Consider the following 15,390-nt stretch of genomic DNA (forward strand, 5'->3'; position numbering starts at 1 on the left):
CAAGCCGATCCAACGGTGAACAACTGAGAAACTACCATTTGAAATTTACTTCTTTGGGCAAAAACAGGAATTCTGTTTTTCCCCTTCTCTTTCTCTCTTTGGTGGCTACTCTCTCTCTCAAATAACCTCCAAAATCTGAATTAGGGTTGTGACACTGGGTGCAAGAATACACCCCCAAAAATGTTGGGCTTGGGCCTCACAGAGGAGAGAAAAAATCCAACAGTATACCAGGGATGATTATTCCGATCTTTTATGTTTTCATGAGTTGCATAAAAAGGGTCATTAGAGCCAAGTTGAGTTGGTCTAATAATTAACTTATTAGTCCGTTTGAATAAGTGTTGGCAGTGGCGGAACTTGAAATAAAATTTTGGGGGGGGGGAGGGCAGATAGAAGATAATTGTCAAGATGCTTTTGATATGAACTCCATTTAAGATAAGCTCGTCTAATCTCATCTTTTTTATTTGGGTGATATTGCCAAATTTAAAGCCATTTTTTAGTGTTTCGTTCTAAAGAATTAAGGTCAAACTCATCAGATGCAACTCTTTGAACTTTTTAAGGTTGTATCTCATTTTCTTCGTGATTCATTAAAGTAGAAGAACTATCTACATGTGTTGATATTGTAAAAATTATATGTTCTCCTTCTTGAATATTAGTCTTCCTCTTAAAAATGCATCAATTCTTTGATTTTTTATGATTATTTTATATAAAAATTTGAATATATATCCTGTAAAATATGTAACAAAAAATTAGAAAGATAAATATTAAAATTTATAATATTTATTGAATTTTTTTATCAATTTATACAAATAGAATAATATCAATACTTATTGAATATTCTAATATTTTTTATCATATAAAAAATTAAATTAAATAAACATTAAAATATAAAATAATATTAAATTACATAAATAAAAAATAACTAATTTTTTATATTTGAACTCAAAGGTAGAAAGAGTGTTGCTTATTGAATAAAAAGTTGCGAAATGCGAATACACTCAGTTCAGTCTAAATCCAATAAGGTTTGAATGTTTAAAACTAAAAACTATTGTGCAATAAAAACAAAAGATGAAGATTGAATTTTAAAATTTTAAATCATAGTAAAGTATTTGAACTAACTGAACTATTTTTTATTTTCTAAAAAAATATTACTAATTTTTTTAACAAAAATTTGGAGAACCATGACTTTTATCTAAACTAAGCTCCGCCTGAAGTGTTGGCAATTCAAATCTCATTAAAATAAAAAGCGTTGCTAGTGAAGACTTTAGATTTAGAAATCAAGACTCAAGAGGGGTATGGTTATGGAATAGTAAAGTCAACCGGCCGGCCTTTTGAATTTTCATGTCCGTAAATCTTGTAAGCACCCCAAATTAAGGAGTAAATTTTGCCTAGTTAAACCTAAATACCTACATCATCACCAATCAGGGGCTAATTTTTTTATATATAGAAAAAAATTGTGTATAATTCACGGATAATTGGTATGTTTTTTTAATATGGATTTAATTTTTTTTAAATTTTAAGTAACAAAGCATGCCTTTAGATTTCGAGTAGAGAAATTTAAAAATAAGATTTCATAGTGTATAAATAGAGGGTTTAATTTGTGTTGAAATAAATTTTGAGAAAGTTTAGGGTCAATATTTTTATTAAAATTTGGCCAGCACTTAATCAACAAAAAAAAAGTTAGTAATTCCATATCATTAGATATAATCTTACATCATTAAAAATATTAATAATAGCTAATTAATGGTTAAAAATCATAAAATTTGCTGCCTCTTAACACTCCTCATAAATTTTTTTCTACCGTAAAACAAATCAAAAGGTCTGATTTGCACATTTTAAATTTTTTTAATATTAAAATACAAATTTAAGGATCAAATTTGTATATTTAAAAATTTAGAATAAAAAACTCAAATCTAATCTTTATATTTGGGCATTTAAAATTTTTTTTTGAAAACTACAAATTTAACCTTTAAATTTGTACTTTTCACATGAAAAAAAAAAATACATAAACTCTCCACATTATTTAAAAATACCATTGGAAGTCCAATAACAAAAATAAAAAACGCCAATCAGACCCACTTTTATTTTATTTTTTTCATGGTATCTCTAAATTTGACTGGTTAAACACTAATTTATTGCAAATTTAAGTTTCATTTAAAAATTTATCATTAGTTAATGTGAATTATATTACTGTATGTACAAGATAAGATTTGAACTCTTGATATTTATTTAAACATTAGATATATTAAAGAAATAAAAAAAACAACCAAAACTTATTTTATTTAATATTTATTTTATCAAATATTTTCGCTTAAACATATATTAGTACTCTCCTAATGATTAATTGATTATTCAAATTCCTGAGACTTTATGTGTTGATAAGTTGAGAACCAATAGCATTTGTTGGTGATCCAGACATGGCACTATTCACTTGTGAACACATTTTGGCACCACTCTAACCATTCAGTTTTTTTCAACAACCCAATCCTTCGGTATATAAATATATTAATTTTTAGTACTATATATTCAATATATATACACACACCCACGTCTCTATTATTATGTTTCCTTTGAGAGACACGTATGGCTTCAATGAAAATAATATTACAGGCAATGGCCTGTTTCCATCCAATGAGTTATGCATTGCAACCTCATCCAAATATATAAAATTAAGTTAATTATTAGTATTGTTTTGGAGAACTCATCGACCAGTTAGTGACAGTTATTTTGTTTTGGGAATATATAATGGTTTCAGACTTTCAGTGCATATTCTGCTCTGGGTGCTTACATTTTGTGCTAATAACGTTAAATATTTTTATCAATTATCATTATAAAGTAGTATCAACATAAGATTTCTAGAGAATCATTCACAGCCCCTAAATATAAAGTTTGCTACTTGCAAACGAGTTCGGGATTCAAAATCCAAATTTGATCCATTCTCTTCTTCCATATATCATTTGTAGGGTTCAATTGGAGTTAAATACAGTTACAAATTATATACCATTCAATAGATACTGCTCTTAATAAAAAGAAATAATATATGTACAATTTTATATATATATATATATATATATATATATATATATATATATATATAATTTTTTCTCTTTTTCTCCCAGTTACTTTTAATATTAAAATTATAAAATATATAATAAAAATATACACAAATTACAGCTCTTGCATCAAAGCTAAGTCTGATATGTAACAATAATGGAAAAGTATAGAACATATTATCTGTCAATTTATTACCAACAATAATTAATTATTATATTTTAAATATATATATAAAGATACACATCTAGAAAATATATTTATAAAGATACTTTTATTAAATATATTCATAAAAAAGATATTTTTATTAGACACATTCACAAAGATACTTTCATTAAACACAGTTATAAATAAGAGTTGGCAGAAATTGACAGAAATACCGTTGGTAACGTAGCGGGATTGATAAATAATATACGTACTTTACTTCTCCTTGGTCTAACGTGTATTGTTAGATGCCACATTTCACTGCCGTTGGATAGGGATGAGGATTCTAAAGCGAGTGAGTTGATAATGTAATAAAATAAGAGAGTTAATCATTTTTGGAACCTCAGAAGACCTTCTCGCAGATGATTTCTAGTGGGTGTTAAAATAGTTGGATTTAAATATGATTGGAGTTACAAATTAAATAATATTTTTTAGATTTATTATTTTAAAAAAGGTTTATTTTATTATTTTATCAATTTTTTATTTTAAAAAATCTAAATTCATTTGATAGCATATGTCTAACATATATGCCATCAATCAACACGAGATTATATCAGTTATTCATCTCTCATCTGCTGCTGAACCAAAATTATTGAAAAGAAAAATCGTGTTATATATATAATTTTAAGAAAAAAATGTTATTTTAGTTTTTAACGTTTTGGATTTAATTCTAAATGTCTTATTTTAATTTTAAAAAATTTTAAATATTTTATTTTAGTATTAAAATATTTTAAATAAATTTAATATTATTCTAATATTAAAAACTTAACACGAATAATTAATATATTTAAGAGCCAATATTATATTACGGAGAATTAATGATTAATTGATAGGATTTAAACTTTTTTAAAAAAAAAAATTGAGAAGACAAAATATTATAAAAAAATTTTAATTATGTATCTCTAACACAAAAAAAAAAATATATTATAACTTATTAATAATAACGTTATTAATATTCACATCATTGGTATAAATTTAATATTAGAACACGATTCAACCCGTTTTATCCCACACATTATATATTAAAATACACAACATGGATAATTGATTTAGGATAAAAATTTAAGTGTAGTCAACTTCACGTAAAGTTGATAGATGAGAGCCGTTAAATAATTTAAATGATTTGAATAAATTTTCATGTCTCTCAGTTATCAACTTGACGTGAACTTAAATTCCACCTTGATTTAGTGATGGTGAAAACTCATGTGTAGTCGACTTCACATGAAGTTGATACCCGATAGTCGTTAGATAATTTGACTGAATTGACTAAACTTTTATCTCACGGCTCTCAGATATCAACTTTACGTGAAGTCGACTTCCCTTGAGTTTTTACCTTTAGTGACATGCATATACTTGATATTATTTTGAGATGAGTAGTGAGCATAGCTTAATCAATAGGGACGTTGGCCTTCAATGTTGCCGGGTGGGTCATAGCTGCAGATAACGAACTCCCAATGGTTGTTACACTTAGCTCTTGCGCACCCAACATGAACCGAATCACGCCACACTATCTGAGTGTAATGCAGGCACTCATCGTTAACGCATGAGTTTGAGTGGTAGTCATAATTTGGCTTCTCCGTCAACCAAAACTTCACGGCGTCAGAGCCCTTCATGTCGCCGTAGCCTTCGGCGATGTTCTCGCCGTAAGGCCCCATGGAGTGTTCCAGGTTGCAGTCCGGGATCCTCTCGTTGGCGTAGCGCTGAGCGTAGGCTTCAAGTGTGTGGTTCCATGAGAGTGGACCCACACCAACCTCTTCACGAGCCTCATTGTGAACTGAAAGGAAGTCTTCAGGGGTATTTTGGGCAAAACATATTGTCCACATGAAGAAGAAAAAAATAAGGGCTAATAAGATAACATTCACATTCATTTTGTTTGCTTGTTTTCCTCTCAATTTCTTTTCTTCTCTGTTGGATGTGTCTGAAGAATTTGTTGTTCAATCTTCGGTATTTATAGAATGAGAATGGTGCGCATTAAGCCATAACATTTTTTTTCTTGTTAATTATTATATGATTGTAGTGGTTGGCCTTATAGTTCTACTTTTCAAGATTCCCTACTGAAAAGGAAGTGGTAACAACAATAGAGAAATCCAGCAACTTAATATTTTTTTACGGTGAAAATTCAGATGAAGTCGATTTTATGTAAAGTTGATATGTGAGAGCTGTTAAATAAAAATTTAGTCAAATAAGTTAAATCATCTAACGACTCTTAAGTATCAACTTCATGTAAAATCAACTGCACCTGAGTTTCTACTTTTTTTTATAGTGTCTTTTGTTTGGTGTCTAACTTTATTTAAATTATTTTTTATAATAATTTTAAAATATTTAAAAATTTTAAACTTTTAAATTTAAAATTAATTATTTAACCTATTTTAACAATTAAACAATATTTTTTAAGAATCATATCAAACACTATTTTTTAATTTCTTATTTTGGTTTATTGAATATAAAACTCGATCGGCTGGAAAAAGTTAACTAGTTAATGGCTTTGGATAGTGGGAGAAAAAAAAGGGAACACTAATTAGATTCAGATACAACAAACAAATATTCATGCATATAAGTATGGTAAAGAATGGAATTAAAGTATAATAATTATAAAAAAATATTTTAGTGTCTTGGTGACTGGTGAGTGTGTATGATCAAAAAATAAATAAAAATAATAATTCATAAACTAGTTTCCAAACTTGATATTAATTATATAGTTTGACAAATCTCTTAGTTTTATAAATAAAGTAATTACATTCAATAATGACAATATTATGCTACCATAATTTCTGAGTCAAAATTATTTTATATTTTCATTTTCATATATGTTAATTAATTAACAACAACAATAATAACAATGCTGTTAATAGCTAGATACTTTAATGCCTTTTTTTCTTCTAAGCACGCACATGCAACTATACTGAACTCAAATTTGTTACCATCTTTTCATTAAAAAAAAAAACGTTTTTTTAATGACAACGTTTTAGTAGAAAATTAAGTTAATTTGTTTCTTTTTCTCTACCGCCAAGAAAAAGGCTGGAAAATATTACGGGCCAATAAATTTAGTAAGAAAAAAATTAAATGGTTCAAAAATATTAGTCACCTAACATTTCTTTTCTGACCTGGTGATTCAGGTGAGTTTTTTTACATAAATAACCTGATAAATACTACAATTTCAATAATAAATTGCTAAAATTTCAATATATATATATATATATATATATATATATATATATATATATATATATATATATATATATATACACGGACGTACCTAGGTTAGGGAGAGGGGGCATTTGTCCTTACTGGATAATGAAAAATTAATAATAATTATATATAAATGAATATATTTGATTCTATTATTATATTATCTTTGTTTTTATATTAAATTATAAATTATTTTTTTGAAAATTATGTTAAAAAATATTTTGTTAAATTTAATATGCAATTATATATATCGCATTAAATTTAATTTAGTATCAAAACTAAAAAAACTAATAATAGTGATAATTTTTTGTTTAAAATAGTTAATTAATTAATTACTAAACTAATGCTTAGTTTTCCAAATATAAATAAAATTTTTATTTTTTTCAAAAATTAGTTGAGCTAAAAAATATTATTTATATATTAAATAATAAAAAATTATAAGAAACTTAGTTTTAGTTATTTAATATTAATTATTTTTTAATTATAAAAATTCTCAATTTTAATTTAGAGACTTGAAGATTTAAATTTTAAGATAAATAACATAATTTTAAAAAAATTTGACTGATATTGATTGAAATTAGTTGAAAAAAGTTAATTTTTTAATTGAATTCTAATTCATATTCTTTATTTTAACTCTTATACATAATTATTATAAATATAAGTAAAATTATTAGTTTTATATATATAATTTTAATTTCAAAAATTATAAATATTTTTTTTTGTGTCTTTCAAATTATAAATATATTGATGTTTAAAACAAAATTTATTTTAATATATTGTTGCTCTTATTATAAAAATTTTTTGGGTCCGTCATATATATATATATATATAAAATAATGTTTACGTACATTTTATTAAAGTATGATCACTTCTAAATTCAACAGTAGATAGATTCATGTTATCATGGATACTTCTCTTCTCATTATTTGTATAACATGACTTGGCGACTTGCATTTAGTTAACTAATAATAACAATAATATGAATGTAATTAATTTATCAAATGATATGAACCTACCAATTGTGTGAGATGATGGGGGACCCAATAATTCACATGCGTGCGTCTCTCCATGACTTGACTCCTGGCCACAAATTTCGGCACCCTAGCTAAGATCATTTTTGCAACAGACATACATGAAACATGAAAGTTTTCGTGAAACAATAAGGACGACATGTGAATTATATATCTTGTATTATAAAATAAGAACATAATGTGTACAAGTTTTCACAAGTTCACGTATATGTTTCTTTTGTTTAAGTTAACATATTAATATATTGAAACCATGACATTAAACTAGCAAAACTTTTGCTAATTAGTGATGTGCATGATGTGAGTTGAAAAGAGAAAGTGCTTGTCGTGGAACTGAAGGGACACAAACAGTTTAACGATATTAACGGGTGAGTAGCCTTTCGCCGCAAAGTTTGACTTCAAGAGTTCACGAGACGTTGTGAGAGATCAAGAGAAAATACATTGATAAAGAATATAGAGGGAGAAAAGAGCCAGTGGAAAAAGAAATTTTTATGTTACCAATATATTATAAGATTTAATTCTTCGGTACGTTATTATAATTTTATTAAATTTTTAATTAAATTTTTTTATTTTTTTAATTGAGTCTTTTTATATTAATTTTTTTTAAGCTAATTACTTCCGTAACAAAATGTTTGAAATAATATAATATTCTATTAAAAAAATATATTTTTATAATTGTATTAAAATATTTAATTGAGAACACTTTCATATTTTTAAAATATTAAAAGAACTTTTAACATTTTGTCCCGAAGTCAGAGAATTTTAGTCGACCCTAAATTCTTCTTCGAAGTTCCCATCTGGCCACATTTCTCATTCGTCGCATTGTGGTGTCGTCATTTGTAGCGTTGTCATCTGTGTCGTCGACGTACGGGTGCTCTGTTTGTCCGTCATCAGTGGACCCATTGCCTCGCCTCGCTTCACTGCTGTTTACGCAAATTCTTGAGGACCTGGCCTTTACAGTTCAATATTCTCATCAAAAACCTCAGCCAATGACAACGACTTTAGAACGGTTATTGTTACGGCCTGGCCCAAACTGCTAGCGGGCCGGCCCGACCCGAGCAACATCCGACCCGGACACGTGTCCCTGACAGCTACGCTACAGCTGTGAGGAGGGAGCATCAGGGAAGGTGGGCCTGTTCTTGATGGGCCCACCTCTGACATGGTATATATGCTGCCCTTCTCCCAAGGTACGTCATATACCACCCAACATTTACTCGCCTGCACATTTCACTAACTTGAGCGTCGGAGTGTCTTTGCAGGTGACACCCCCCCTCTACATCCCAAGAGCTCGGGACCCCGCCTACCCTCAACCCAGAGACGTGCGACCAGACGACTTTCCCTTCTTCTTTGATCAGGGTATCAACCCAACCCGTCCGGTATCCGAACTACCAAACATTGGCGCCGTCTGTGGGGATCTAGTCGCCTGGATGGACGTTGTTTTGGGCCCAGGAGAGACAGGCCGCGAGACCGAGCGCAGAGGGGAACCTTCCGCGATTTCTCCCTGACCGCGCACGAGGTTCCCTCCAAGACGTACCACCCGATCTCTCGAAAGACGCCCTTTCGGGGGAACTGGCGACAACCACACCAGAATAATGCAGGAACTACCCCATAGGATGCAAGACTTGGAACGCCGGCTAGCAGACTGGGAACATGACCAGCACACCCCAGAGCAAAGCCACTCTCGTTCTCACTCAAGGAGCCATTCCAGACGCAAAGCCAGCCCTCAGGCTGAATCCGAGAGCGCCGGGGAAAGAGGACGCGCGAGAAGACGCCACGACCCCCTCATCTACACCAGGCACGAAAGGTGGCATACCACGGATCGCGACCACGAGGAGACTCGTCAGGAGGACGACGAAGGGAGAACAACGAGAACGCGGGGACCCGTGATAATGGGAGCGACCCCATTTCACCGTTCCATCCTCGAGGTCCGGCTGCCAAAACACTTTGACAAGCCAACGGACATGAGGTATGACGGAACGCAAGACCCGCTGGAACACCTCATGGCCTTTGAGTCCAAGATGAACTTAGAGGGAGTGGGAGACGAGGTAACGTGCCGCGCTTTCCCGGTCACCCTGGCGGGACCTGCGATACGGTGGTTCAACAACCTCCCGCAGGGCTCAGTGACCAGTTTTGCGGACATTAGCCACACCTTCCTATCCCAATTCACGACTAGAATTACAAAAGCAAAACACCCAATCAACCTGCTTGGAGTGGCCCAGCGGCCCGGAGAGCCGACCAGGAGATACCTAGACCGATTCAACGACGAGTGCCTGGAAATAGACGGGCTGACGGACTCAGTTGCAAGCTTGTGCCTAACAAACGGGCTCCTGAACGAGGACTTCAGAAAGCACCTCACCATGAAGCCGGTGCGGACCATGCAGGAGATCCAATGTGTAGCCAAGGAGTACATCAACGACGAAGAAGTTAGCCAAGTCGTGGCCGCCAACAAACGGCAGTCCTCTTACAACCAAGACCGGCACCGCGGGAACAGAGAAGGACAAAAGGAACACGCCAGGGATGGCGGTCCGAGCAAGGCACCCAGACCGTTTCCTCGTGTCGGGAAGTTCACCAATTACACTCCCCTTACCACACCAATCATGGAAGTTTATCAACAAATCGCCGAAAAGGGAATCTTGTCGAAGCCCCGACCACTAAAGGAACGAACAGGGGGAAACCGAAGCCTCTACTGTGACTATCACAAGGGCTATGGGCACAAGACACATGATTGCTTCGACCTAAAGGACGCATTAGAACAAGCGATTAGGGATGGAAAGCTAGCTGAATTCTCCCACCTCATTAGAGAACCGAGACGACGGAATCGTGACCAGGACAGCGAAGACAGGACTCGGGCAGCAAAGCGACGCCAAGAACCGGAGGGCGACGACCAAGGCCTCACCATAGTGAACGTGGTAACGGCTAGGAATGCGGCACCTAGATCAAGGTCGGTGCATAGGAAAGACGCCAAAGTTCTGGCGGTCTCCTCGTTCTCTGCACGAAGCACGAGGAAGCACCCACCCATTTCATTCGGCCCGGAGGATCAATGGTTCGACGACGTCGGAGAAAGCCCTCCCATGGTCATAACGGCCAGAGTAGGAACCGGTCTCATCAAGCGAATCCTTGTAGATACGGGGGCAGACTCGAACATCATGTTCCGCAATGTGTTCGACGCTTTAGGCCTAAGGGACGCCAACCTACAGACTCACCAGCACGGCGTCGTAGGGCTCGGCGACCACTTCATCAAGCTGGATGGCATAATCACCCTGCCGACCTCATTGGGACAAGGCCAAGGGAGAAGGACGATAATGGCTGAGTTCGTGATCCTACGAGACTCCACGCCTACAACATCATCCTAGGGAGAAAAACCATTAACGACCTAGGAGGAGTCATCAGCACAAGGATGTTGGTAATGAAGTTCATAACTGAAGAAGGGTCAGTAGGATCTGTAAGGGGAGACCTGGAAACGGCAGTCGCTTGCGACAACGCCAGTCTCTCGTTAAGAAAGAAATCTAGGGAAGCATCGGGGGTATTTCTCGCCGACTTGGATGCCAGGATTGACGACAAGCCCAGGCCCGAACCAGAAGGGGACCTGAAAAAGTTTAGAGTTGGGAACACGGAGGAAAAGTTCACGTTCGTGAATAGGAACCTCCCCTATGAATTAAAAGAGCCCTTGATGGAAATGATCAGAGCCAACGGCGATTTGTTTGCCTGGACACCTGCCAATATGTCGGGGATAGACTTCGGATTCATGTCACATCACCTAGCCATCAGACCGGAAGCCAAACCAGTGGCTCAAAGGAGAAGAAAATGTCTCAGGAAAGGGCAGAGAAAGTGGCCAGACAAACGGCCAGCCTCCTTGAAGCAGGGTTTATCCGGGAACTAGACTATTCTACCTGGTTGTCAAATGTGGTCCTGGTAAAAAAACACAATGGGAAATGGAGGATGTGTGTGGACTACTCTGATCTCAACAAGGCATGTCCCAAGGACTGCTACCCTCTCCCCAACATTGATGCATTTGTTGACGCGGTCGCGGGGTACCGGTATCTGAGCTTTATGGACGCCTACTCCGGCTACAACCAGATACCGATGCACCGGCCAGATGAGGATAAAACGGCGTTCATAATGCCGGGAGGGACCTACTGCTACAAGGTGATGCCTTTTGGTCTGAAAAACGCAGGGGCAACGTACCAGAGGCTGATGAACAAAATATTCAGCGATCTTATCGGCAAGACGGTGGAAGTCTATGTGGACGATATCCTTGCAAAAACCGCCCGACCTGACGACCTCATAAGCGACCTGGAGAATGTGTTCGCATCTCTCTGACAACACGGCATGAGGCTCAACCCGCTTAAATGCGCCTTTGCCATGGAGGCCGGAAAGTTCCTAAGGTTCATGATAACCCAAAGGGGAGTGGAAGCCAACCTCGAAAAGTGCCAAGCGATACTCCAGATGAGGAGTCCGGGTTGCATCAAAGACGTTCAGCGGATGGCGGGAAGGCTCACCGCATTGTCCCGATTCCTCGGTGCATCGGCAGCAAAGGCCCTACCCTTCTTCAACCTGATGAAGAAGGGAATAGCGTTTGAATGGACTCCGGCGTGCGAGGAGGCATTCAACCACTTCAAAGAAATCCTAGCAGCACCCCCTGTTCTCGGGAAACCCAGAGCCGGGGAACCACTCTACCTATACCTAGCCATAACAGAAGGAGCGCTTGCAGCGGTGCTGGTGCGAGAAGAAGGGAAGGCCCAACAACCGATTTACTTCGTGAGTAGAGCACTACAAAGGGCAGAACTTAGGTACAGCAAGCTAGAGAAACTGGCACTAGCGCTCTTGATCTCTTCCCGCAGACTACGACAATACTTCCAGGGTCACCAGGTGGTCGTGAGAACGGGCCAGGGGATCCGTCAGGTGCTCCAAAAACCTGATTTGGCGGGGAGGATGATGACCTGGGCCATCGAGCTGTCCCAATACGATCTGAGCTACGAACCCCGACACGCGATTAAGGCACAAGCAATGGCGGACTTCCTAGTGGAAGTAACCGGAAATCCAACCGAGGACACAAGCACACGGTGGAAACTCCATGTGGACGGAGCTTCCAACCAGACGTCCGGAGGTGCTGGGATCATCCTAGAAAGCCCAGCCGGAGTCATTTACGAACAATCGGTTAAGTTCGAGTTTCCCGTATCAAACAACCAAGCAGAATACGAAGCCCTTCTAGGGGGCTTGGTTCTAGCTCGGGAAGTCGGGGCCACAAGGTTGGAAGTATGTAGCAACTCGCAGGTTGTCACCGCGCAAGTAAATGGAAGCTACCAAGTCAGAGACTCGCTGCTACAAAAATACTTGGAAAGGGTCAAAGAGCTGAGCAAACAATTTGAGGAGGTCACGATCCAACACGTTCCAAGGGAAAGGAACACACGAGCAGACCTCCTATCCAAGTTGGCAAGCACAAAACCTGGAACCGGCAACCGCTCCCTCATTCAAGGCATCACGAAAGAGCCCGCAGTTGCTCTACACCTGACCAAGATGAGCCCCTCTTGGATGGACCCCATCACCGATTTCTTGAAAAACGGCAAACTCCCCGGGGATGGGAAGGAAGCCAAAGCGTTGGGAGGCTGCAAAGTACACGGTCATACAGGACCAGCTATTCAAAAAGGGACTCAGCCAACCTTTGCTGAAGTGCATACACCCCGACCAGACAGACTACGTGCTCAGAGAAGTCCATGAGAGATGCTGCGGCCACCATATCGGGGGCAAAGCCCTAGCAAGGAAGCTCATCTGAGCTGGGTATTACTGGCCGTCAATGATCAATGACTCCAGAGAATTCGTGAAAAAATGCGCTAAGTGTCAACAGAACGCCAACTTCCACAGAGCGCCAGCTTTCGAGCTGAGCCTACTGACGTCCTCCTGACCTTTTGCACAATGGGGAGTCGACCTCTTGGGGCCCTTCCCGGTTGGCCCAGGGCAAGTCAAGTACCTCATAGTTGCCGTCGACTACTACACCAAATGGATAGAGGCTGAACCGCTGGCCAGTATATCCTCATCTAATTGTAGAAAGTTCATGTGGAGGCAGGTGATAACTCGGTTCGACATCCCGGAAATCGTCATTTCGGATAATGGGACGCAATTCACTGACAAGAAGTTTGCAGAGTTTCTCACCGGCCTGGGAATAAAACAAAAGTTCTCCTCAGTGGAACATTCCCAGACAAATGGACAAGTGGAGTCCGCAAATAAAGTCATCCTGCTAGGCCTCAAGAAGCGTTTAGATAGCAAAAAAGGCGCATGGGCCGATGAGCTTGCCTCGGTCCTCTGGTCCTACCGAACAACCAAGTAAAGCTCCACAAGCAAAACCCCCTTTTGCCTAACATACGGGGTCGACGCGGTGATACCTGTGGAGATTAGCGAGCCGAGCCCGCGACTACTTTTGATGGGAGTAGAAGAAGCGGTGGAAAAAGACCTGGTGGACGAGGCCAGAGAGATGGCCCACTTGTCGGAGGTAGCACTGAAACAAAGAATAGCCCTACGTTACAATACCAAGGTCCTCAGAAGGGAGTTTGAGGAAAGAGACCTCGTCCTGTGACGAAACGACGTCGGGCTACCAACCCCAGGAGAAGGAAAGCTGGCGGCAAACTGGGAAGTTCCCTACAGAATCAGAGAAGTGCTTGGCAAAGGCACCTACAAATTGGAGAGACTCGACGGCAAAGAAATCCCGAGAACATGGAATGCAGGTAACCTGAGGAGGTTCTATTCGTAGCTTGGGTACACCGGTCAAGCGGCCTGACGAGCTAGATAACCATTTAATTTCCAGTGATTTACTTTTATTAAGTGCCTACCATGTTCATAAACTTGTTTAGCTGACGATTAATATTTACTTGTCTGAATTCTCCCATCTACTATTCCCCAATATGTATCCCACACCATCGCGTTCTTCAATGGCAAACTGGGACTGATCACCCCGGGAGCCAGTCGAATCATAGCCATAACAAACGGCCGCGATAATAAGACCAAGACGGTTTCAACTAAGTTACCAACACAAACGGCAAAACGGACACAAGCAATAAGTCCACACCGAAAAAACAGTAACAAAACAAAATACTACTAAACAGCAAGAGAAAAGCGATAATTATAAGCCGACCAGGCGACCACTTAAGTATAACAAAAGTAAACGGTCTCAACAAGTGTTCTACAAATCCACATAAAAAGCGCAAGTTACAAGAGTTCACTTTCGGGGCATGTCAACAATCTTGCCGTCCTGAACTGTTTTGAAGACTCCGATAGCCGACGTGTCGAAGTCTGGGATCACGATCTTCACTTGGGCCTTGAGAGCCTCCTCGGTCATAAAGATCGCGTTCTTTCCCTGCTCCCTGACTGCCCTATGTTTCCTTTTCAGCTCTTCGACCTCTGCTCGTGCAGCCTCAGTCGACGAGACGGCCGCGTCACATTCCTTCTCCATAGTGACCACCCGACCTTGCGCGGCATTAAGCTGGCTCTCTAGAGTCATCTCCCACTCGGTTAAACAGGAGACGGTGGCATCGGAGACCTTCATTTTTTCCTCAAAGGACGCAGCCTTCTCCTCGGCATTCTTGCGCCCCTTCTCTGCCGCGGCCAGTTGTTCCTGAAGCTTTTCCACCTGGACCTTGAATTCGTTGTTGGCCTGGGCAGCAGTATCGAGCTTCCTTCGCAAAGCCTGCATGCCCGACAACTCGAACTCGGCCTTCCGAGCTATCACCGCTCCGCAGAGAAGGGTGCAGTACATCCACCTCGCCTGCCCCGCGAGTTCGGTACTAAGAAAGTGATCCTCCGTACCGAGAATCAGCTGATTATCAATAAAGGCCCCAGCATCGAAATTTCCCTCCATCACGGTGAGAGTACCTTTCGGGCTGGAGGATGCCCTCTGCCTCTTGGGAGTAGGGACAAGCTTCAGATTATC

The 15,390-nt window shown here is 38.3% G+C and overlaps 2 protein-coding genes across 2 annotated transcripts; one reads left to right on the forward strand and one right to left on the reverse strand.

Moving 5' to 3' along the window:
* Positions 1 to 4,643: 4,643 nt before the first annotated feature.
* Positions 4,644 to 5,120, reverse strand: LOC112784855 (basic form of pathogenesis-related protein 1). The gene has a single exon (XM_025828186.3). The coding sequence runs from the start codon at positions 5,118 to 5,120 to the stop codon at positions 4,644 to 4,646; it is 477 nt and encodes a 158-aa protein (XP_025683971.1).
* A 3,941-nt stretch (positions 5,121 to 9,061) lies between these two features.
* On the forward strand, positions 9,062 to 10,822 carry LOC112785349 (uncharacterized). The gene has a single exon (XM_025828818.1). It carries the CDS (start codon positions 9,062 to 9,064, stop codon positions 10,820 to 10,822), a length of 1,761 nt encoding a protein of 586 aa, XP_025684603.1.
* The last annotated feature ends 4,568 nt before the right edge of the window (positions 10,823 to 15,390 follow it).

Source organism: Arachis hypogaea, chromosome 20 (assembly GCF_003086295.3).
Source record: "Arachis hypogaea cultivar Tifrunner chromosome 20, arahy.Tifrunner.gnm2.J5K5, whole genome shotgun sequence".
NCBI lineage: Eukaryota > Viridiplantae > Streptophyta > Magnoliopsida > Fabales > Fabaceae > Arachis > Arachis hypogaea.

What these genes read in the sequence shown, in the direction of transcription:
- LOC112784855 (XM_025828186.3), bottom strand. Translation starts at nt 5,120, where the DNA reads ATGAATGTGAATGTTATCTTATTAGCCCTTATTTTTTTCTTCTTCATG.
- LOC112785349 (XM_025828818.1), top strand. Translation starts at nt 9,062, where the DNA reads ATGCAGGAACTACCCCATAGGATGCAAGACTTGGAACGCCGGCTAGCA.